Here is a 25,421-nt window from a genome sequence, read left to right on the forward strand (position 1 = left end):
GCCCTCGTGTCTCCTTCCTTGAAAACATCCTGCCCTTACTTCCATCAGAGCATTTTGCTATTGCATAATTGGGGACCATGAGGGGCCTGCTATGGCCAAATCAGAGGATATAAGGGAATGAGGCTGAAGAGGGGGGTTGGGGGTATTTTTTCCCCAGGGTGAAGTCTAGGCTGGATTCCCTGGGGGATGGGAAACCAGGGAGGGTTGGGGAAAAGGGTGTGGCCAGCTGGTCCTCCATCCCCAGGCCTGGCTCAGACTGCCATCGGGATGATGTCTCGCAAGGCTGCCCCTATGCTCACATGAGCAGAATGCTAGACACTGCCCTGCGTTGGTAGCCCGTGGTTTTGCCTGGCGGGGGGGTGACCTCATCGTGCCTGCCACCCCGTGGCTCCGCCACTTTTGTTCAGACACATCTGGAATACCAAATAATGCCCTTCTTTGTTCACCTGGGGAGCTCTAGTGAAAAGTCTGAACGATGATAGGGAATCTGCTTAGGTCCCTGGGGCCTGCATCCCTGGGGTGGAGGGAGCTGGGAGCTAGACTGTGAAGTAGAAGTTCCTCATCTTGTTCTAGCTGCATTGCCCACTCAGAGGGGTTTTGCAGAGAACAGCTGGTAAATTCACTTCAGTATCTGCTTTCCCCGGCCCTTGCCTCCACATACCTCTTCCCTCCCCGCCCCCCCACAACTGGGTGGCTACCTCTCCACTGAGCCGCAGCTCTGACGGAGTCTCAGTGATGCCTCCAAGGCCTTCTGGGTCTCCAGAGGCGGTTTCCAAGAGGTGCCCGAACCCCCCTTCCAGCTCACTGGCTCTGAGCAGGACGGTGGCCGTGTGCCAGCAGCTTCAGGGGTTCCAGGCGAGGCCCGGCGCCCCCACCTCTGCTCTCTTTCTCGCACACACGGTTCCGGAGGCAGAATGCTAGACAATCTCTTTTTCTTCTCAAGTCCGTGAAATCAGGAACCAGAGGGCAAACTGGGGCTCCGGGTCTCCAATTATCTCTCTCCCCCTGCCTCTCAGGGAGCCTCACACTCTTCCACTCAGCTCCAAGCAGTCAACAGCCTCTCGGAACCTGTTGAAATCTATTACCGACCTTTGGTCTCATCACCACAAAGGCGCTTTCCGCAGCGCGGAGGTGGATTAAACAGAAATGAATCGGCCGATGGAGGCTTTACGACCCTCTCCGTTCTCGCCTCCCGTTTTCCCCCTTCTCTCTCGGTCTCTCTTTCTCCATCTCACTCTTTTTTACCGCAAGCCAGCTGGGCAGAGCCAAGATAAGGTGATGGGGTCCGAATGGACTGAGGTCACAAACACCTCCACGAAACTCTCCTCGTTCGTCTTGCAAATTAGGGCACCAGCAGTTCCACGGCACGGGGCCTGTTAGTGCTAAATTCATCGCGTCTGGCAAGAAAGAAAATAAAACAAAATGAAAAGCCCATAAAGTTGAACCGTTAAATATTTAGGGCTTGTGATGAACAACATGTCATAATATTTGTTGAATTGCATTTGCCATTCAATGCATCTTTTCCACTTAAGGCCCCAGTTTGGGGAGGTAGAAGGAAAAAACCAGAAGAATTGGGTTGTGTCAAAAATGAAACGTGCGCTTTAATTTAACCTCAAAAGACAAATCTCTCTGTCTGCTGGTCCTGGGCTGCGTGGCTGTTAGCACTCTTGAACAGGGGTCTTCACCTCCCCGGAGCCTGTCTCTTGGTGTTCGCGCACAGCAACGTGTGTAATTAGCAGATGCTCTTTGACGTTTGACTTAAATTATCAAATGTCAGGACATGACACTTTATTTGTGTATGTTTTCCTTGCTTAGCAATTCAGGCGGTACCTGGGGAAGGGAGATGTGTCGGCTCAGCTCTAGCCAGGAGCTCTTCCTTGCAGCTCTGAGTCTGAGAGTCTGTTCTTACAGGTTTGATTCTTTGGCTTATGACCTCTTTTCATGCAGATGCCCCAGGAGAACCCATACAGACTCTCAGTTCCTTACCTCCTCAGAGGGAGGGTTAATAAGATCTTTTCTTGAGAACAAAAAGTGGGCATGAATTATAAGAACTTGGGGAGTCTGAGAGGTGGGGAGGCCCTGGCTCTGGCCTGGGAAGTAATAATAGTAGATTCCTTCTTGACAGGCCTGGCAGATCCTGCTAAATAGAAGGGGGTGGCAGGGGAGAAGAAGTCGGAGAGAGAGGGAAGGAAGAAGGAGCCCCAAGTATGTACATTGTGTGTGTGTATATTACCAAGTTCACCTGAAGGCCATACCATGATCACCGCCGTGACCACCCCCACTCCCACTCTAGGGTGCTACCCATCCAGTCGGGTAGTTTGCCCTGCTCACAGGGCCTGCCTTTCTGTCAGGAGCCCAAAAAGCCAGGGCAGAGCCCAGAGTTGGGTGTTCCTAAAGTAAAAGTAGGGCCCCGGGAATGTTTGGGGCTTGCCCTAGGAATCACTGTGATCTCAGGAATCCACAGGAAATGGTCTTAAAGATCTCTGTCCAATGACTACCCAAATCATTGTGCAGTGACCTTGGAAATCAGAGTAGAGATCTGGCGTATCAGAGCCTGATGGCTCCCAGGGAGGGTGTTCAAGAGCGTGGAGGCAGCAGGTCAGGCCCCGGTGCCTAAGTGGACCAGGCCAATGAGGGGCTGAGACTGTGGACGATGCTTGGGGCTCCCTAGTCAGGCTCCAGCCACACCAGCGCTGCACACCCTTTTCCTCCCCAGGGCTACTAGGGCTCCAGTAACCTTTTGCTAAGCTGCCCAGAGCTCTGGAGACGTCCAGAGCCCAAAGCTGAGCCCTGCGCATCTGTCACCAGACTCTTGTGCCAGACTCGGCCTGTGGTAGTGACCACACTGGCTGCGCCCTCAGCAGAGCCCCAGCCTCCACATTGCAGGGCCAGGCTGAAGCTGAGCTCCCAATTTCAGCAGGCTTGTTTGTTTCCATACAACATCTGGGGCTTACTGCCACCATCTGGACTTGCTCCCAATCAAAGCCCACTCTCTCTTGCTAGCTGCCAGTGCTGTTCCCAACATCAGCCAGGTCTCCCAGCCAGAAGCTGGACAGCTTGTGGGAGAAGGGCTCAGAGGGCAGGAACTAGCTCTCTAGAGCAGTGTGTCCAGGCCCCTGGGGGCACTGAGGCAGAGGGTGTACATAGGCTTGGAGGGAGATGGTCGCGCTGTGTGTGTGTGCGTGCATGTGTCTGTGCAGGTATGTATCAGTGAGTGTACATATGTGTGAGTCCAGGTTTGCCTCTGCGTGCGTCTGTATCCATGTCTGTGTGTACGTGTCTGCCCTTGGGCAGGCAGGTGTGTATCAGTGCAGTGAATGGTAAGAGCACTAGCTCTGGAGTTGGTCTGCTGGAGCCTTAATTTTATCATCTGAAAAATAGGAGGGTGATCATGCTTGTAACTGAGGGTTGTCAGGAGAGTCAAAGAGGATAATGCATATTCATTGCTTGCAAACAACATTCATAGTAGGTGCTCAGTACCTATGGTGTTATCTTGCTACCTGGGAATGTGGGTTTGTGTGTGCATGTCTACATGTGTGTGTCTGTCTGTGGATTGGGGGTACGTGTGCCTCTAGGTCTCTGTATGTGTCTGGGGAATAAGTCTGTGTGGATGTTTGTATCTGTGTGTTGGCATGCTGTGCCCCGTGCGAGTAGGTGTGTGCACGTGTGCTCCAGAGCCAGGCGCCTACTAAATATTTGTTTTGCCGGGCCCTGGGGAGTGCAGCTGGCAGAGTTGCCAGCGCTGCGTGCAGTGTTTCTGACAGCTCGAGCGCGGCCTCCAAGAAGTGTGAACTTTCTGAGGGTAAACAGCTAATGATACTGCGATGCCAGCACTGACCCCCCCTGCAGGCCTTCTTGCATGCTGGGAGTCATTAGGAGGCTTCTGGCTGGCGCCTCCCTCCTGCTCCCCCAGCACGGCACCTGGCGGCTGGGTGAGTGATAGGATAGTGGGGCTCAGTACCCAACCCACACCCTCACCACCACCCACCCTTCCCACAGCTGGCAAGCTAACAATGGAGGAGAAAAACAACTTCTCTTAGCCAATCTCCCCCATTCAGCCATCAGCACCTTGGAGAGCTCCTGGAGCTTCTGGGTGGGGGTGGGGGGAGAGGCAGAGAACCAGCCTCTGCTTTAGTTCAAGTGCAGCCAGGACTGGGGCTGTGGGACTCCAGCCGAGCTCAGGGTCTCTGGATGAAGGGAAGCCCTCATAGGAATGTGATTACTTGGTTAATTTATGCAAAACCTCACTCTTGTCTGAATTGGGTTGTAGCCTTTGAGAACTCCCAAAACCCTGGCATGAAACCTATTTCATTGATGAGAAAAGTGGCCCTTGATTCACCACCCCAGCAGTGCCCTCCCTGCCCCTCACCCCCAGTGCTATTTCTGAAATGCGCCCAAGCTGCCTGTGCCCAGTTCCCACACTGATGTCCATGCATGACTATGATAAGGCTTCACCTTTTATTCAGCTCTGTGTGCACAGGTGTGCGCCATGTGTGGGAGCTCTGAGTAGGCATGTGTCTGTGTGCACACTTGCTTGTATGTCTGGGTCCTGGATGCAGACAGGTGCCTGAAGGGGGCTGCCAGTGTGTGTATGTGTACATATAGACACGTGCATGTCACCAGCTGCATAGACACAGGAGTGTTTTTTTGTGTTTGTGTCAAAAAAAGCGTTTTCCAAAAGCTATGCGAGGGCCGGGCTATCCAGATGTACCCTATATAGGGCTCAACTCCCCACTAGTTTATCTGCTGAGGGTGAGGATAAGGTGAACATTGCGATTCATTCTAGAAGGCCATGATGCAAGAGAAGCCGAGCTGGGAGAGAGCCCCGAAGTCTTTCATTCTCCTCCCCATTTGACAGATGAGGAAACTGAGGCCCTGCCAGAAAGTTGGCTTGTGAGAAGTCTGTAGGGGCCGAGCTGGAGCCACATCCTGTGGTCTTACTTGCTGGATGGTGTTCTCCATCTTTTCACCACCACCACCCCCCCCCCCAGGAGCGGCCTACTGCTTCTGACTTGAGCCCCCCCGCCCCCCTCGAGGCTCCAGCAAATCAGGGGGCAGAGAGTCCAGATTGCTCAGGTCTCTTGTCAGGCCAGAGGAAGCCCTCGTGGGTCTCTCCCCTCTCCACTGCCCTGTGCCAATCAGTGGAGGTCCCTTTAACAGATGGATCAGGCCTCCCCCCTCACACCCCCTGCTGCTGCTGCTGAAGAGAGAGAACCTTTGCAGACAGCCCCTGTCTGTGTTTCATTACAAAGACGCAGCCATATTCCATTAATTCCTCATTTGCTGTGGGCAAAGCGCTGATACGTACATTTTTACCTGGGGTGGTTTTAATCAGTTAATTTAACCAGAAACATTAATAATGTATTTCTTTGCCACTCGACTGCCCATCTGTTGAACAACTTACCTGTTGGAGAGCAATGTCACCTCCCGTGACTCAGAGCCTTCGGCTGCCCAGGAACAAGATGAGATTCTGCATATTTCCTGGCTTTGCAGACCAAGGGTGAGGGCTGGGGGTGCTGCTCCCTGCCTGGCATGGGCTCCCAGGCTGAGTGGCAGCATGGCCTTCCTTTCCCCCAGGCTGCAGACCAACACCATCGCTCTGCTTTGTTGGGAGATTCTGGGCTACAGGAGAGGTTGGATCCCAGCTCACTGTGGAGGAGTGTGTGCTGGGAGAAGCCAACAGACAGATCTGAGCTTTTGAGTGCAGCTTAGCTGCTCCCTGGGCAGGCAGCTGCACCTCCCAAGCCTCCGTTTTCTCGTCTCCCCCTCGGGTCTGTTGGAAGGAGGCAGTGGGGAAGTCTGTGTGAAGGTCAGGCAGAGGGCCAGGCCTCGAGCGGTTGCTCCCTATAAGAAGCTTTCCTCCTTTGAGGCTAAGTAATCATCAGGACCAATCCCAAGGAGGCTGAAAGTCTGAACTACCTTGGGAGAGTCCAGGGTGATATTCAGAACAAGTACCCTCCAGGCTGGGACGGGAGGAGCAGCAGCCAGTCAAAGCCCCCCGGTGGGGCCCGATGTTAAGCACCGAGGTACTGGGTCTTGGGAAGTTCAAGGGGGGGGGGGGTTGGAGCAATTGAGGCAGCAGCACAACCTTAGAGGCGTGGGGATGCTGCTTGGCTGAGGAGGTCAGGGGGTGCCAGCCGTAGGACACCTGAGATCGTGGCTTTCCTGGGTTCTCTGCTTTTTCCTCCTTCCTCAGAAGCTGTGAAGCAGCTAGAGCCCTGGGTGCGCTGTCCCGCTCCTCGGGGATGGACACTCAGCCAGCTCACGTCTGGGTCCTGTCTTCCCGCAGTCATGGGGATGCCGAGGGTGGCAGAGCCACCGTGCTCCTGACTGGTGCGGTCCCAGTGCATACCCACTGCCTGACCATCCCGCTCTCGCCCTCAGCCTGGTGCCGTGAACATGGTCCTCACCCTCTTCAGGGCCTTGCTGAGCAAAGCACGTTTCTCTCTACCTAAGGATTCTAGAAGGACACTGACCTCACTCCAAGAGGAAAGAGCCGGCAGAAGTCAGGGAGAAGTGGAAGAGGGGTGGGTTGGGGGGACACTGGTCCCAGGCGACCAGAGAGATTTGTCCCTGGGGGCTTGGAGGGGCCAGAGCAGGTGGGATACCCTCAGGAGCTGCAGAGCCAGGTTCTCAGAACTTTCCTTCTGGCGTCCATCGGCTTTGATTTCATCAGTTCTAAAACACCACTGACGGTAAGATGCATAATTTTATGTACTTCCCTAAGAAAGAAAAAAACGCCAATTCAACTATGACAGAGTGCTTTCTTATCATCTATGGCAAACCCACCGCCATTTCATGGATGTTAAAATGTGGAGAAAAATGTATGAGTGGGAATCAATGAATTACGGTAATAAAATCAACACCCGCCGCTGTTTATCCGGGCTTCTCCGGCTTCTCTGTGGAGGGGAGACCAGCAGCCCCTGGCTCCAACCTCACAGACCCTGGGAATCGAGCTGGCATTCGGAGAGGTTAAGCAATGTTACAAGGTCACAGACGATCCGCATAATAAAGAATATTTGCCTATGCTTATGTACTAGCAAGATCCCCCTCGGAATCCGTAGGAAGGACTTGGAGACACGCAGAGCTCCGCAAGCTTCCCTGCGGTCTGTCAGCCTGTAGGTGGCGGAGCCGCTGGGTTTGACTGACAGCTCCGCCATCCTGTTACCAGCTGGCAGGGGCGGAGCTCTGACCCAGCTCCTGCTACCTCCAGGCTGAGCTCCTCCTAACCGCTAGACTTCACCGCCTCTTTTCAAGAGCAGAGGGTGCCAGAGGGGGTGGTTTTGCATCGGGCGTCCGCCTCCGGGACTCAGCCTCTCTCTAGCCTCCAGGTGCCCTGGAGGCTGCTCTCTCCACCCGACCCCAGATTGGGCATTTGCTTCCCTCCGCTGACTGGCCAGCAGAGGGAGAGTACCACCTCTCTGGTCTCCTTCGGAATCCAGAGTGAGTGGGGGCAGCAGGCAGGCGGAGATGAGGCAGAAACGGGAGAACGAGAGCTGCTGTCGAAAACTCATAAATTGGTCCCAGAGAGAAATGGAGCCTCTTTTTTGCCCATCAGCTCCCTTCCCCAACCATTACCAGGCAAGCAGCATGAGGGCCTTGGTTGGAGCAAAACTCAGGCATGGGTGTGGGGAATGGCTTTGGGGCAGCTGGGGCTCCCTTTTAGAAGGCCACAGAGACTCCGAGGGCCAGCCTGGGCTCGGCCTCCTCAGGGAACTGGCCTGGAGTTGGGGGCACTTGACCCCAGGTAACCTCAGATGCATGGAAGGGCCCAGACCCCCCTGGCACAAGGAGAAGGGGCAGGTGGTACATGGATAGACCCAGGGTGCCGAGGGGCTCAGAATCTGTCCCCAGAGCAGATGGCAGCTCCTGAGGGTCCGGCGTGGGCAGACGGTGGCCGGCCCAGGGATTGTAAGTTTAGGAGCAGGGCTCATTCCAAGGCTTGGGCAGAGAGCAGCAGGGAGGGAGAATCAGAAGCCGCAAGGTGCGTCCACTGCGTGCCAGGCACGGGGCCAAGGGCTTCATGTCCATCATCTCCTCTAACCTATCCCGTAGCACTGGAAGGCAAGATTCCCATTTCACAGATGTCAAAACTGATAGGCAGAAGAGGGGAACTGGTGAGTGGCTGAGCTGGGATGTGAACTGCGCCTGACAATCTGACTCCGGACCACCGTGGTCTTGTCCTTCTAGGGACACTGAGGCCTTTGACAAGTGAGCCAGGCAGGGCAAGATGAGCTCCCGGAGCTGGGGAGCACATCAGCACAGGCGAGCTTCGGGGCTAGGGTGCGACAGCTCCTTTATTCCCTCCCAGCGCCGTTCAGCCGCGGTTCTAGGCCTGCGGCAGGGTTCAGCAGAGTGCAGTGGAGGGTGATACGGGGGGTGGTGTGGGGACATGGGCCTTTGCCTTTGAGAACGGGGAGCCCAGCAGCATCCAGTGCAGCCTGCATGCTCCTGCGAATAGCCAGGGTGGAGCTGGCTGTCCGGCTAGAGGGGGCACGCCGTCCTTTCTCCCCTCCCAGAGATGAGGATGCTCACCAGCAGCAGGCAGGACACGGGAGGCCCTGCGCGCTGTGCCTGCCCACAAGACTCTCCAGTCCCCTGTGGCTGGGCTCCCTGGCAAGCCTGGTGCCTGCGGGGAGGTGCTGTGCAGACACGTCATCACAGTGTGTCAGCTGTGAGCAGAGCCCAGCAGCGCTGGAGAGAGGAGCGGCGGGGCTTTCTGACGCAGGGGCTGAGAAAAACAGATGCCAGGGAGGAGATGGCCTGGCAGGCGGGGGCCTGTGCAGGACCACGCCAGCCGCTGCCCACTTGCTGAGACCCCCAGGCTGTTTCACGCTCTGCTCCTGCTGTTCCTCTGGCCGGTCCAGCTGCTTCTACTCACTCTTCAGAGCCCAGTGTAAACATCACCTCCTCTAAGAAACCTACTGGGATTGCTCCTGGTCATTTTCATTCCAGAGCAGTCATCACCCTCTGGTTATTGATTTATTTATTTGATCCTTTCTCCCTTTGTGAGCAACCCAGGGGGACAATAGACGTATCCATTCCTCAGCTCCCTCCGCACTAAGAAGCTAGCAGTGCACTTCTCTGGGAGAGCCAGGAGTCCCTGGAGGCACCCTGTTTACTCCTTTCCTGGCTCTCATGACAAAGTTGGCACCTGAAAGGCAGGCAGCTTGTTCGCTTAGATCAACACTGTGTCCCCACTGCCTACAACGGCCCTTTACAATGTAGCAGGTCTACAGTGACTACCAAGGATGGGGGCTTTCTTCCTGCCCATTCAGTATCTGGGCCCCGCACTGGGCCCTGGACAGTGCATCCCCTGAAGGCCCTACAGTCCAGTCGGGGGACCAACAGGGAAGCAGTGACAAAGGTCAAACCGGTCAGTGTGGTGTAGGGGGAGGGTCTACCTGGCCACACCTGGGTTTCAGGTGTGAACTGCAGGGAAGTCATACTCCCTCTGGATCTCCATTTCTTCCTGAGTAACATAGTGAGAATCTAATATTTGGGGATGTTGACTAAACAGAATAATGCTCATAGAGCCTTTGGCCCAGGACGTGGTGCACGAGAAAGGATCGAGTACTTTGTCGCCATTAATAAGAGGCATAATGCCATGAGCAAAGGCATAAAGATGTGGCTGTTCTTGGGGCGTGGCTGAGAAAGCGTCTGATGGGGCTAAACCACCCATTACAGAGAGAGGTTTAGTGGGAGATAAGGTGCAAAGATAGATGGGGCCAGGTTTATGAAGACATTTGAAAATCAGAACAAAAACTGGGGCCCTGAGCCTCTGGGCAGATGGAAGCTACGGAGGGCGTGAGGCAGAGCACTGGCACCCTTGAGTTTGGGCTTTGGGGTCCACGGGGCAGAAGCAAGGAAGGTGGACTGGGAAGAGAGAGGGGAGGGGAGGGAGGGCCTGAGGAGGCTGGCGTCCTGGTGCAGGGCATGGGCTGGCAGGGGCCCCCAGACATAGCAGTGACAAACCCCAGAGTCATTTGGGGGCCACAGGGTGACGAGGGGCTTAGGGTGGGAAATGAAGACACCAGGGTTTCCAGCCTGGACCCCTGAAGAACACTGATGCCCTTCCCTGAGATGGGAGGGCCCAGGGGAAGAGCAGATGTGGGGAGAAAACGGTGTATTAGACTTCAGCGATGTTGGGTTAGTGCTATCATGGAGGGCTTGAAGGTGCGTCACAGGACAGAGCTCTTTACCCCGACAGAAGCCTGCTCCTCACCCACAGCCCGGAGGCTACCAGCCTCGCAGCAAATGTGACCCGCATCTGGGATCAGCGTGGAACAGCCCCCTCCTGGGTCAGAACGACAGACAGCCCACCCTGGCAGGAACAGGGCCTGCTCTGGAAGGGGGCATTTACTTGATCTTTTTTTGGCAAACAAGAGTCCACTGTTTTATTCTCGTGGTCTAATCCCTCTGCTTGGAAATACTTGAAGTTTGTTGTTGTTGCTGTTAATTATAACCTTATAAGGCAATGAAAGAATGAGTGGGAAACGACTGAACCGGGAGTGTAGACTGAGAACCACACACCATTTCCTCGATAGTTAAACATCCCTCTAGCAACACGAAGCTACGGACTTAAGCACCCTGTGGGCGCCGTGTTAACCTTTCTCAGATGAGGCTCGGGGAGGAAGTCCCAGCTCGGCTCTGAGCTAGGTGCTCTGTTCTATCACCTATGCGCTATTGGCAACCTGACACTCCTGCCTCTAATCAGAGCAGAGCGTAAGTTCTGGATCTGCAGAAGCTGTGTGATTTGGGACAAATCGCTGACTTCTCTGAGCTTCCATTTCCTCCTCTGAAAAACACAAAATGAGAATAATAGAAGGATCCGCGTCCTGGGGTTTTTGCGAGGATGAAGCGAGTTGATGAGTGGAGAAGGCGGAGAACACAGGCCCTGCAGCCCTTAGAGATTCTCTCTCCCGTTACTGCAGCTCCTGAACTGCTTTTGGTCCCCTAGCTAATCCTCACCAGATGGTTATGCAGAAAGTTCTGTCTTTGCAGTTGTTCAAAGTGTGGGGTTTCGTGGATGGTGTCTTTAAACCTTTATTGTTAAAATTCAAGCCACTTTCTCCACCACTGCTGACGGTCCGTGCAGATTTCAAGATTTCAACTTTGCTCCTGTCCTCGAAGGCACCTGCTGTCCTGCCTGTTCTAAACTACCTGGGCCTTTCTGAGGGGCTGTGACCAGAGGGGCTGATGCATCTTTCTGGCTTTGGGCAAGAAGTGCTCGGCTTTCTGATCTGGGTGCTCCTATAAGCCATCTCCCCTACCACTTCAAAGCCCCAAATTACATTCTGACTTTTTGTGGTGTCCCCTTCTGCCACCCCAGGCAGCAGCCCTGGTTGAAAGCCTCTGTCCACGTGTGACCTCCCTGGGGTTTTGTTGGTCAGTCACGTGATGCTTGCTTAGACTTGTATGTTTCGCACACAGTCAGTTACAGCTGATATTTACCGAGTGCCTACCCAGCGGTGGGTACATTGAGAGGGTGTGAGAACCCAGTTCTGTAGGCTCGAAGAGCTGATGTTCTTGTGGTGGCAGACTACTCAGTAGATGACAAATTCTGACCATTTCAACTTGCATTAAGAGCTTTGGGGAAATAAACAAGGTAGAGGTCCCCCTTACCCTTGAGGTGCTGTATACCAGGTACCTGACACACGGGAGGGGCTCCCCGAGTGTTGGATTGAAAGGAGGGGTGGAGTAGCTGAACGTCTCTATCAGCAGACTCGGTGGGGAGCAAGGTCACTTGGAATTCCTTTGTGCGAGCCTGGGATTTCTTTGTATAAGCCTAGAGCTTGTGAAAGATGCAAGCAGCCTCATTTGCTAATGATCATAATTAAGCCAGAATCTCTTATTCCAGCCCCTCGGGGAGAGAGGCACAAAGCATGGGGCTGATGAATTGGCTCCCTGTGCTTCCCTCCCTGCTGTGTCCCCGCCCAGGTGAGATGTGTGCCCACACCTGCCCAGGTGCGCTCACTCGCACACAGCCACATGCTGATGGGGCCTGGCAGGGTAATCGCATCTCAGAGCTCTGCTAAAACAACCAGTCACTAGTGTCCCAGAATCAATCCAGGAAAAAACAAAATGTGTCACACGGGGCCCCTGGTGTTAAGTAGATCGGACACCTTCAGTGTCATACTTTCTCATGCTTTCTTCATTCTTTCTGTGTGTCTGTGGTGCTCACGGCTGGGGACCAGGTATGTGGGGCAGGCTGAGATGTGAAAGCTTGGGCTCTGGACCTCAAATAGCTCAGAAGGGGAAAAAAGACCACTTCTGCCAAAGCACTGTAACGCAGTGATTCCCAAAGCGTGTTTTCAGTGAGATGCTGTGCCAAAAAAGGTTTCCACGGCTGTGGGAAATGTTGCTTACGCTACCGCTGTCTCTGACCCTGCACATGAGCGGAATAAACGCCCAGAGAAGTCCTGCAGAAAAGGAATTGGCTCGACCTCGTTGAACTTCTAGTTTCCCAAACATACGGGAGACTAACCTCCCTGTACGCCGACAGCGGTTTCCTGATGTCACTGATATAACAGGGATACTATCTGCCCTCCAACCAGGCCCAAAGTGCCCATCCTCCACCCAATGCCCTGCAGTAGCTGGAGTCAGAACCTGGGCAGGGGGAGAGAGAGAGGGTGAAAGGAAGCCCAGGCTCTCCCGCGGTCCAAGCCCCCTGGGGCTGTAGCCTGCCCCCCACCCCCACACCAGCAGTGAGCAGGGAGCCATTGGAGGGACCGGAGGGACACGAGGGCAAAGCTGTGCTGTACACTCTACTTCCGGGAGGCCAGCGAAACACTAGCCAAGAGCGCAGAGGAGGTCAGGGTCTGTGAGCAAGAAGTGGACCTGGAATTGCTTTGGCAGCATTTGGGTTGAGTTTTGGGGGTGTGGGGCTGTAGGATAGGTGGGCTGAGGGCAGACGACTTCAGTGGATTCGGGCCAATGGTGAAGTGTACTGGTATTTTCAGCATCTGCACGTCGTCCCTTTGCGAGCTCCTACCTGGGAGAGGTGTGCCCAGGTGGCCCACCTGGGAGAGCTCCTCCCAGAGTCTGGGGCCCCAGCACATGTGTGTGTAGGCGGGGGGGGGGGGGGGGTGGCAGCTAAGGAAAACAGCATGTGCTCTTGCCGCACCGGGCCCCTGTCACTCCGCCGGTGCTGTCAGGGAAGAAACAAAACAAAACAGAGAAGTGGAAGTTGATTCTATAATTAGTGCAGTTTCTTCACTGTTCATTCAGGATCTCCAGAGATCAATTAGCTTGCTTTTAAGCTAAAAGGCATCTGAATAAGTATTTAACCTGCATAGCAATTGATATTTAAAACAGATGAGGATGGGAGTAATAATGCAGAACGGGCTGCTCCTGTCTCCTCCACTAATTTCGCGGCTTCCGCGACTCCTGCCCCTCACCTCTGCCCACTCACACCCGGTGTGGCCTGCAGTGGGGCCTCCTGGCATTGTCAGGGCAGGGCTGCGGGTGGGCAGGCTGGCACTGAGGGGCTACTGGAGGCAGGGCTGTCGTTCACATGCTGACACCACCGTGGAGCAGGTGGGCGGGGACGGGGGTGGGGAGAGGAGCCCCAGTTAGGGCTGGCCCGCCCCGCCCCCAGCCCGGGGAGCCTGGTCCTCTCTCTCCTGCCCCCAGCCGGCGCTGCCAGCCACAGGGCAGCACCTCGCCCTCCAGGGGGCCGCAAGCATGCTTCCTGAGAACGCCTCGGTGGAAGCTTCCTCACCTAGGAAGAGCCAGCGGCTGCCAGGCTGGGGTGGGGGCAGCTTGGAAACTGCAGGACCTGGTGTCCTCCTGGCTGAGCAACTTTTGGCAGGTGGTTTGAGGATATCTGCGTGCTTCTTGCTTTGCCACTGAAATATTAACATCCTAAACTGGAATTAGAACAAGCTCTGTGTGTGTGTGTGTGTGTGTGTGTGTGTGTGTGTGTGGTGTGCATTGATAAATGCATTTATTTCACAAATGGGTCCTGACATCCTCTCTGTGCTGCATAGTGTGTTGGGCACTGGGGAGGGAAAGAGATGCCAGGATGGCTAAGGTGTGTCCCCACCTTCCAGATGACCACGGCCTAATGGGGGAGGGGAGGCGCCCGATGCATCATAACACGTGTGACCCTACAGAGTGTGAACTCAGAGCTCAGGGAGGATGCCTCAGTCGGGGACCCCAAAGCAGACCCGACAAGGTTCTGGTTCTGCGGGTGATTCCAGGCAGGTGGTGCTGGACAGGGAAACAAGGCGGGGAGGGAGGAAAGGCAGTGAACGTGTGTCCACCGGTGGGCTACACTGCCGATACCTGGGGCTCAGCCCCACTGGGGCCCTTTGAGAAACTGTAAATCGTACCTCAGAATCGTGCCTCCAAGGGGCAAGGAAATGAGTTCACCCATCTACTCCCTGCCTCCTGGGCAGAGGTTCTGTGGAGTTCCTAACTCCCTGGCTCTTGTGGCCTGTGCTGGCCATGCCTGCACCATTGCCAGAGAATGTTCTAGACACAGAATGCCCAGGCCTTTCGGAAGATGTGTCTATGGGGGGCCCCTGGGGAGGGGGACTAGGGCATAAGGACAGTGTCTGCGACACAGGCTGAGAGGAGAAGCGTGGGAGCCAGGTTGGGAGGGACGGAACGGAGGAAGAAGGAAAGGCAATGCAGGCGGAGGAAGAGCACGCTGGAAGGGACCGGCGTGGATGGGCCGGCGAGCACTGCCATGTGGGTGGAGGACGTGCCATGTAGAGGAGCCGAGGCTGGGGGAGGTCGGGCTGGACCCGGAAGGGTCTCGGAGGCCAGCTTGGGGCTGGTCCTTCTGCTCTGGGCCTGTGTGCGTGATGGTGGGCTGCATCACGGCTCTGCCCCTCCAGGAGGTGGGCCAGCCCAGCGGGTGTTCCAAGGATTCTAGATCTTCATTCCTCCGGCCCCTCCGGCAAGGGCACTCGCTGCTGGCTGCGCCCCTCCGCGGCAGACCCTTTCCCAGCCCAGTCCCCACAGCCCTAACTCCCGCTCCTCAGCCTGATGACAGCCCATCGGTCATCAGGGTCTCTGGGCAGCACTGGAGCCTCCAGCCATCTTCCCGACACGGTCGATTCTGCAATATTTGACTTGCACGTCCCTGAGTTGTACAGACAAAGCTCCACATATCACCAGATCAATTAAAACAACTCCACCAGGCCCCGGAACTCAATCAGGAGCCCCTCCCCTGGGACCCCACGGTGCTGCTGCTTCTCTGGATGCCCTGGCTCTAGGACGTGCGCCCCAGCTTCCTTGGCACCTCAGGATAGTGACTTCTTACCCCTCTCGTGGGCTTGCAGTGGGCCTGAGACGATTTTTGCCATTTAGGCCTCAAAATAGCTCTGTGTTGTAAGTGCTGTTAATATCCTTGTTTTCAGAAGATGAAATGGAGACACAGAGGAGGGAGGGGACCTGCCCAAGGTCACACAGCTGGGAAGCGGTGGGGTACACTGAAACCAGCCATCTGGCTGCAGCACCCATACGCCTGACGATACTTCTGTCCTCATCCAGACCCTGTCCTAGACCCCACATCCCTTCGCCCCTCCTCACCGACCGGTCCTCCCCTCCTGCCTGGATCCCACTCCCCCACCCTCCAGTCCCGCCGAGCACAAAACCACACGTCTTCTGCCCAGGATGCCCATCCAGGGCATCGCCGCTAGCTGCTGCACTCTGTCCACAGCTCAGCTCTCAAGCAGGTCAGGTGCCACCTCCTCCATGAAGACCTCCATGGCACTCTTCTGAGTCTCACCAGCTTTCTGACCGTTCTTCTCACCTGGAGAATTTTTAGCCATGTAGTGTTTTTATTTGCGCCCCTCCTTTCGTCTCCTTTTCCAAGCTGTGAGCTCCCGAAGGGCTGGGAGGGTGCCCCGGCGCTGGCTGACTCACGCAGTGACCAGCACAGAGTCATGTTCCCAGTTGTAGCCAACAAACTGCTTGGGAATGAATGAAGGAAGGAATGAATGAACGAACGATTGAACATGAGGGGAGACACACCTACTCCTTGCCCCCCCCACCTTGCCCACAACCTCAGAAAGCCCATCCTTGGGCCTTTTCTGCAAAGCATGGCTTACCTTCTACAAACCACATGTTATGCCCACCGGGGAAAGCCAGCTAACCTGTCCCCCGACTCCTCCTCCTGCTGAGACAACAGCATACAGAGGCCCAAAAGCAAGTTCAGAGGCACCGTCAGGTCCCCCAAGGGCTGGCTGAGGTACAATAGAGAGCAGAGCCTGGTTCTTCCAACCCACAGGCTGCACAGAGCCGCAGGGGCCCTGGCAGGGAGAAGAGAGAAACTGATCAGAACAGACAGGGAGGCGGGCCCCGGGAAGAGGCTGTTAGCAACAATCTCGCTGATCAGCGTCTCAATTAATCTCCACGACACCTTGGAAACTTCAGAAAAAGAACAAAGCGGACCAGAAAAGAAAGAGCAGACTCAAGCCCCGGAGGAGACAGTGCCTGGGCCTGGTGTTGGGAACATGGGCGTCTCCTGGGACTCCACTGCAAGACAGAGCAGGGAGGCAAGCGCAGGCCCCGCCGTGTCTCCGGGGCTCGCCGCGCTCAGGGCTGCGCTACTTGTGCCAGGGCCAAACTCAGGAGCGCAAAGTTTTTCAAGAAAAAGGGAAGTCTGAAAAGGCTCTAGAGCGGCCCTAGACAGTCATGAGGTCGTGGGCTTACGCAAAGGGACTCAGCCTTCTACTGTCATCTGCCCTAAGACCTTTGCCTCTGGGTCTCTCTAGGGCCACTGACCAGAGGGAATATGTGTTGGGGGTGGGGGTGCTGCAAGAGTCCTTCACCCTTAATGTTGTAGGGGTGAGGCCCGGCAGGGAAGCCGTGACAGTACTTCCTCCTGTTTTTTGAGGTCACGATTCAGTGTGACACACCTGCCATAGCAGGCTCATCTCAGAGGCAGGGAAATTCCACCATTTGGGCACATTTCCAGAGATAGAAAAAGCAATTTTTCAAATATGGGCATTTAGGGGCGCCTGGGTGGCTCAGTCGGTTAAGTAACTCTTCTTGATCCCAGCTCAGGTCTCGATCTCAGGGTCGTGAGTTTGGGCCCCGTGTTGGGCTCCACACGGGGCGTGGAATCCACTTGAAAAAAAAAATGGGCATTTTTGCTTAGGGTGTTCAGAATGTTTCTCAAACATACAACAGCACAGCATTGTAGAGGGAGCAAGAAGGAGGTTGGTTCTGGTTGGTACAGCTGATTCAATCCCTCTTCCCCGACCCCTGGCCCTCAGTTTCACTCTATAGATCAGGGGAGGTTGGAGCTAGTGTTTTTTGCTCCGTGCTTGGTGGGGCCCTGGGGGCTACCCGAGCCTTCACACAACCGTGGTATCAAGTCTTTAAGTGCCCAGGTGGTGGAAATAGGCTTGGGCAGTGGTGTGCTAGTAAACACACTTTCCAGGAAGAAAGCCCTAATTTGTAGCGTCTGCTTATTTCCGTGGTATAAATACTCTCACTGTGGCTGATTTCAAGGGGCCCGCTCACTTTGAAAATTCCTGAAAATTTCACAATCGGTTCTAACAAGCTGGCTTTGGTTGAAGAAGGGAATCTACTACATAGTAGTTACAATGGCATCCTGAAACTCCTGGGCCTCAGTTTTCCCTTATGTGAAATGGGACAGTAATACTATCTAATGCGGTTGTAGAGGTTCTCTGAGTATTCGATGAAGAGTGTGGAAAGCACTCAGCATCCTCCCTGACACATCAGTTATTGTTATTATTATTATTATTTTTACCCAGGGGGTTTCCACTCAAGATTTTGTTTAAAGAAAATGTTCCAGTTCCAGCTGTGCTCCACCCCTGCTTACATCTTCTGGGACCTGTCTCTCTTCTTCCCTCTCTCTCTCTCTCACATACACAAACCCCACCCCAGTTCCTCCACAGCCCTGGTGTCTCTGCTCCATTTTATTAAAGCAGAAAGCAGTGACAATTATTTTCATAATGAACTGGCTCTTCAAATTAATGCCAATTACACTATGCAATCATGATTAAGATTATGCATTAATCAACGGTGCCAACCTACTTATTAGCCTCTTTAAATAACGATCATGAGGAATGTATGGGAAGGGAGAAAACGGAGAGGAGCCAATTGAGTGGGGGAACTGCCTCTAAGTGGGGTGGGGTGCTCCCTCCAGAAGCCAAGACCCAAAGCAGCCTCTCTTCCATGAATCAGAACCCTAGCCCATCAGACCCTGAGCTTCCAAAGATCCTTGATCTGTACAGGCCTCCAGCACGAAAGGGAAAGGGGTCAAGAGGACCCAGTAGGGAGAAGGTAGAAGAACCCTTGACAGTTTATCAATTGATGAGGTTCAGTGACCCCTTTTCCTTCCTTCAAAAGCATGAAAAGGTAGAGTATGATCGATACTTCCCCTGGAGTAATGCCACCCCCACCTTAGGCCAGGTCTCCCAGATGCAGAGCCTGAGGCAGGGATTGAGATGCATGAGGTTGATAGAGGGTAAGAGAGTTCTTTAGGAAATCCCTGTCAGGGAATAAACAAAGCAGGGTAGAGATGGGGACAGGGTAGGCAAAAATGCCACTTTGGGTAAGATCTGGCTTTTGCCTGATGCAGTGTGGAGGTGCTAGTGGGGCTCTGGAGTATGCATGCACCAAAGAGTTACCCCCACCCTGAGGCCAGGGGACCACCCTTTTGAGCCTCAGTGTGCGTGAGTCATCAGTGGCTGCAGACTGCCCCCAGGGTCGGGGTGAGTGGGGTAATCTTCTGGGCAAGGTGGCTCCCTTCAAATAAGAACAATTCTCTATAGAAAAGGGCAGCCTATGTATGGAAGATTCAAACCCAGTTCAGCTGCATCCAAAACCCACTCTTTGAACCTCTATGCTGTACCCAAATATTTGTTGTTGGGGTATCCCAAGACAGTCAAACATTTGGGGTCACCTGGCCCTTGACATGTTCAAGTAGAATGACGCCCATCCTTGCACCGGGTTTGGGAGGGGGAAGGGGCAGCCTCTTCCCAGCAGTGTCTCTGAGAATGCTCCTGGGTTTCTAGTTTCTCTGAATCTCTGCTTATTCCATCTTCTCTCTTATCCCACCTCCTGCACCTCTTGTCTTCTTTCTGCCCCAGTTCACCCTGTGCTGGGCACTGCCCGCCTACCTTCACTTTCCCCAAAGAGCACAAGCTGGTGTCCATTTTCTGTGGCCAACTTTACTCAGCGTCATTTCTCCTGGAAGGAAGGGAGGTGACAGCACAGTGCAGGCTCACTGGAAAGTAAGCACCCGGCACCACTGTGCTAACCCAATCCCTTCCTGCCATGGAAGATTTCGTACCGGCCTCATCCACATTTGGCCATGAGTCGTAGTCTCCTCCTTTCTCCCTTTTCGGGTCCACAGCCTAGTTATGGTCTTCCTCTTAGGCCCCTCTCCCATCCTCTCCATTCAAAACTCAGCATCACATCTTCATATCCTTTGCACAACAGGTTAGTACTACCATAGTCTTATCTTCTCCATCCAGGCCCTACGGGACTTTTCCCTTGAAGATAAAGGCTGCCCTTCCCCTAGAAGAGGGGATGAACTATAGCCCACTGGCCCAATCCAGCCAGTGCCCTGTTTTTGTAAGTAAAGTTTTATTGAAACGCAGCCGTACTTGCTTGCATACCTATTGTCTATCGCTTTCATGTTACAATGAAAGAGTTGAGTAAACCCATCTGGCCCACAAAGCCAAAAATATTTACTATCTGATCCTTTACAGAAAAAGTTTGTTGACTCCTGCCCTAGAACGTAGAAGTTTAAAATTCATTTTGGCCTTCTAAATGGCATTCTTTTAAGAATTGCCATGAATAAAGCTCTCACCATGTGACATGCATTTCGTTACACTGTTTTCTTTCTTCCTCGTAATGGTCAACCCTTGGAAGTATGTACCCCATTTTGCAGATGGAGAAACTGAGTCTCAGAGAGATTGAGTAACTTCCCCCAGTGGAAAGAGCTAGGGTTCGGACTGAGGCTTAACCATCACCAGAGTCTGAGTTGGGAACCTTTCCGCTTTTGCATCCAACAGCTGAGTCCCGCACATTGGCTGGTTATTGTCTGCTTATTGTTGCCCGAGCGTTCCTGGAGGGCAGGAGCCTGGTGCTAACTTCTCTTGATGCCCTAAGACTCTGGGGAAGGTTGGCATGTGGCAGAGATCGGTAGGTGTTTAGGGAACTGAATGGCACATCTCCCGGGCTGGGATTTCAGTGCCTGAGATGTGTCACCACCCTCATGCGCTAGCAGCCCCTCTCCTTTCCGCCCCACCTGCCAAGATGTGAGAGGCCAGGAAGGAGTGAAGCCCTAGGAAGCGGCTCCTTGTCTCCCTCACCTTAGACCTTCATTTGGGATGGGGATCTGTAATGACCGGATTGCTTCCTGAGCTCCCTTGGATAATGTTTTTTAATTTTTACATTTTAAAACAATTAAAAGAATGCGTCTTTATTGTCAATAACTTGGAAAAATCAAGAAAATAGGAGGAGCAAGCTGAAAGTAACCATAAACCCCCTCTATCCAGAGATACTCATTGGTCAAATGTTGGTACAAATCTTTTCAGTCTTTTTTCTATAAAGATAGATAATGTGCTTTTAGTCTGATAAATAGATTTCAAACTGAAATATAATATTGTTGCTTTGGTGGGGTGGAGAACGAGCATTTTCTATATCATTAAGTATTCCTTAAGAGCATTTTTTAAAGCTTTTTTCCTTATTACCAAAGCTCTTGCCCAGTGCAAAGGACTTGGGGAAAAAAAGCACTAAGCAAAGCAATCCATTATCTTTTTACTTTCTAGAAAGAACCTCTGTTAACATTTTGGTGTATGCCCTTCTGGTATGTCCTTTTTGATTTTAATGGGACTTGCATTAAATTTATAAATTAATTTGAGGAGAACTGACATCTTTACAATATTGAGCCTTCTCTTCCAGGAGAAAGTTATGTCTCTCCATTTATTCAAGCCTTCTTTTATGTCCTCCAGTAAAGTTTTGTAGTTTCCTTGGTATAAGAATTGCACGTTTATTGTAAAGTATTGTATGTTTTCGCTGTTGCCTTTGTGAATGGGGTCTCTCTTTTTCCTTATAATTCCTCCCTGGGTATTGCTGATGTATAGGAAGGCTGTGCGTGTTTCTGTGTTTGTGTGCTGCCTTCTTGATGGCCTGTCTAGCTTCTACGAAGTTTCCATCTGATTCTCTTGACTTGTTAAGAACACAGTAATAAGCGTCTACAAATAATATTGCATCTCTTTTCTGATTGCACTCCCATGATTTGTTCATTTTGTCTTATTTATACAATGATTTTAAAGAATATTTTATTATGGAGGATATCTGCTATATCCACTTAGGGAGAATGGTGTAATGGAGCCCTGTGTCCCCACCGCCTGGCCCCAGCGACCAGGAACCCATGACCTTTCTTGCCCTACCCATACCCCCCTCACACCCACCCCTCCCCCGTGATTTCGCAGCAAAGCCCAGATACCACGTCATGCCATCCTATACCCTGACTCTTCATGCCTGCAAGTCATTCTGCCATATGGGTGGCTTTTAATATGTCGAATAATCTCCTACTTTGGGACATTAAGTTGTTTCTGTTTTTTCAATATTATGTCAAGAATATCCTTCCACTAAATGTGTTTATGTATCTCCAACTTATTCTAAATTTATATCCTTAGAAATGCTAAAGCCCTAGCATTAAATTAAAACCCCTAGAATTACTGGATCATATGGTATTTTGATCGTTTATTTTCCTTTAAACACATACACACCATCACAGGATGGCTTTTCTGATTAGAAATATAACACATGTTCACGGCAGAACTTTTGGAAAATACAGAAAAACACAAAGAAGGAAATTAGAGTCACCCATAATCCTGCCACTCAGAGAGAAGCCCTCTTGACATTTTGGGATGCACTTTTCTCGTCTTGTTTTATGCGTGTGTCCAGCAAGCTTAGGCACCCCCGTGCAGACTCACATGCGTGACATGTGACACTATGTGTCACAGATTGTAAGCTTGCTGGAGAACTGGGGTGGGGGGGGGCAGACGGATTTGTTCACTTTTTAAAATACTTAAAAAAATATTTTTTTTTCAAAATGGTGGAAACAACCCTAATACCCATTAACTTGGCAGTGAACGGGTCAATAAAACGCGGTATATCCGTAGAAAGTACTATTATTTAACAGTAAAAAGGAATGAAGCGCTGATATGTGAATAACGTAATAAGGCTCAAAAATATGCTAAATGAAGGGGGCCGAATGCAGAAGACCACCTACTGCATGATTCCATTTATATGAAATGTCCAGAAAAGATAAATCTCTAGAGACAGACAGTAAATTAGTGGTTGCCTGGGGCTGGGGCTGAAAACAGTGATTGACTGTAAACGGGCTCAAGGGATCTCCCTGGGGTGATGGGAATGTTCAGAATTCTGATGATGGTCACACAATTCCATAAATTTACCCGAAAATCATTGTACACTTAACACAAGATGCATTTTGTGGAATTTCTCCATGTAAATTATACCTCCACGAAGTTGATTTCTTAAAACACTGAGGACAGTAAACATCAAGCTTCATTTGGAAAATAAAGAAAAGCACAAAGAGCAAAATAAGAAATCTACCAGAGGACTGTTCGCTTGTGCTGTTTTGAAATGGCTCCTATTTTTCTGCCAACGGTATAGATTCCTCCTTCTCTTCCTTCTCTTCTTCCACTTCTCACGTGGAATCACACTGCATCTGCAACTTTATCACCATTGCTTTTCACTTAAAAATATGTCCTGGGTCTTTCCCAAATCCTTAAATTTTTGCTATTACATGGAAATATATAGCTTACTATAGTTTATTGACTTTCTCTGGTATTGGAAATCCCTAGATCCTCCTCCCCATACGTGATCGGTGTGTCCACCGTTGCTGTCAGAGTCAATGCCTAGAAACTGAAGTACTGAGTCAAAGACCTAAGCATTTTTAAGGCTTTTGGTATTTTCTGATGGTCACCAGGAAGGCGAGGTATACCAGTTGCACTTCCACCAACAGTCAAGCAACTGTCTGCTTCCAAAGGCCCTCAGCAAAGCTGGGTGTTATAAGTTATTTTATGCTTTCCAGTGGGATAGGAAAGATGTGGTATCTCACTGTTGGTTGAAATGGAGCGTATTTGATTTTTAAGGGGGACATACATTTCTTCATATGTTAATAGCTCCTTTGTATTATTTTTTTCTTTAGCAAAATGCCTATGCTTGCCCTTTGCACACTTTTCTCTGATTTGTCTTTTTGTTGACTTTTAAGTGTTTATTTTTATAAAATAAGAATATCAACTTTTATACTGCCAAATACATTACAAATATTTTTCCAAGTTTGATGTTCGCCATTTAATTTTGTTCATGGTAGTTTTGATATATTATTACTTGATGTATATTATTTCTGTGGCGTTATCAGCATCTCTCCTATGGTTTCTGGAAAGGCTGCCTCCACTTCAATATCGTATAATATTCACGTATAATATCATATAATATTCACCTACATCTTCTTTTTTGGTTCTTTTATACTGCTTTCTTTCCTCCTTCCTTCCCTTACTTTCTTGATGTTTAATCTTTCATCCATTTGGAACTTACTTTGATATATGGCTTAAGATTGGGATCTAACTTGAATTTCTCCCAAATAATTGAATAATTGTCTCAGCACAATCAATGAATAATTTATATTTTACCTACTGATTGGAAACAGCCACCTTTGTTATGTCTTAAATACTTATCTCTACTTGAATCTCTTTCTGGGGGCTTTTTATCTCCTCCCATTGATCTGTCTGTATTTTCATATGCCATTAGGACATGTTTTTAATTATTTTGGCTTTTATGATACATTTGAAATCCGGCAGTGCAGATCACCTGTTATCGCTTTAGGCTGCTATCTCCTGGTTCGTCTTCCTGGTGCATTTTAGAGTCGTCTTGTCTGGTAAAAGAAAAACCCTCCTGTGATTCTGATTGGAATTGCATTACACTGAAAAATTAATTTGGAATAAACCAACACCTCTATTCTTGAGCCTGTCGTGGAACATGCCATGTCTCTTCATTGAAGTCTGCTGTTACATCTCTCCCTTGTAGTGTTTTTGTCATTTTTAATGCTGCAATTGCACACTTATTTGTTTTCTTATTTGTTATGTAATATCTTTGTTGATCTTAGAAAGGAGATCTTTTGCCATCAAGTTTTCTTACTGGTTGGTGCTGATATAAAGAAATGGTCTTAATCTGTGCTCACTGGTCATTTAACTTGACCCTCCTGCTACTTCTTAACTTGTTTTTGTGCTTGGGGATTAAGAGTTTGCAGGAAAGCATTTATATCATTTGCAAGAATTTTTTTTTTCTTTCCAAGAGGTGTGTCTCTAGATTCTTTTTCTTTCTTATTTTGTTGGTTAATGATGTGGTGTGAATCTTTACCCCTCCTTTATCTCTTTAATGAAAATGTCTCTAGTGTTCACCATTAGTGTGATATTGAAGGCAGATTTGAGCTCAAGATGCTTCAAGGCAGTAACTTCTCTGGTGCTAGTTTATTAAGCATTCTTAATAAGCAGTGGGTATTGGACTTTATCAAATGACTCTCTACATGTTGTGAGTTGATCATATGTTACTTTTTTTCCTTTGCACTATTGATGTAATGGAATGATATTCGTAGATTTATGTTGAACCTCCCTTTCTTTATATTGAACGTAACTATACCTGGTCATGGTATGTTATCCTTGTAATATTCTAATAGATTCTACTTGCCAGCACTCTATTGAGAATTTTCATAGCAATATTAATAAATTGGTCATTTTTATTTGGTTCTGTTTGTCAGTCTGTGGTGTCAGTCTCTGTTTCTGGCTAAGTGAAATGAACTAGGAGGATCTTCGTATTTCTTACGCGCTAGCACAATTTCCATGCATGGAATTATCTAGGATAGTATTGAACATTTTTGGGGGGCGGGGGAAATCTTGTCCACAAAACCTTCTGAGCCAAGCGCCTTTGTTAGCATGCCTCCCCTTCCCGAGCACCCACGGATTTTACCCATCTCTTGCAGGAGGAATCTTTGAGTATGCGGACGGCCCCAACGCCCAGGTCATGAATGCTGAGGAGCATGCCTTTCGATTTTCTGCCAACATCATCAACAGGAACAGGACTCTGCTGCCCAACACAACCTTGACCTATGACATCCAGAGGATTCACTTTCATGACAGCTTCGAGGCCACCAAGAAGGGTGAGTATGCAACCTTTACTGTTGGGACAGAGGGAGCCTTGTTTGCTGTCCAGGGTCCTGAAAACAGGCCCCAGCTCTTGGTGGGCTTGAGGCTTAGAGGGTACGCCGCCTGGTTTGGGGACCTGCTTCATTTCCAGTTCAGCTTAGGCTGTGTCATCCCCCAGCCTGTCCATCAGGAATTTCCAGGCCACTGGCAGGTGCCATGAGGGAATGAGGGGCCATGGGAGGAGGA

The 25,421-nt window shown here is 51.1% G+C and overlaps 1 protein-coding gene across 1 annotated transcript in view; it reads left to right on the forward strand.

Annotated features, from left to right (window-relative positions):
• GRIK3 (glutamate ionotropic receptor kainate type subunit 3) overlaps positions 1-25,421 on the forward strand; it is a 215,944-nt gene that overhangs the window by 102,807 nt on the left and 87,716 nt on the right. Inside the window, exon 2 of the mRNA XM_087858285.1 lies at positions 25,013-25,189. Within this exon, the coding sequence (XP_087714411.1) occupies positions 25,013-25,189 (177 nt within the window). The remainder of the gene's footprint in view (positions 1-25,012; positions 25,190-25,421) is intronic.

Source organism: Ursus americanus, chromosome 33 (genome assembly GCF_024610735.1).
Source record: "Ursus americanus isolate L20-20 chromosome 33, mUrsAme1.1.p, whole genome shotgun sequence".
NCBI classification, from domain to species: domain Eukaryota; kingdom Metazoa; phylum Chordata; class Mammalia; order Carnivora; family Ursidae; genus Ursus; species Ursus americanus.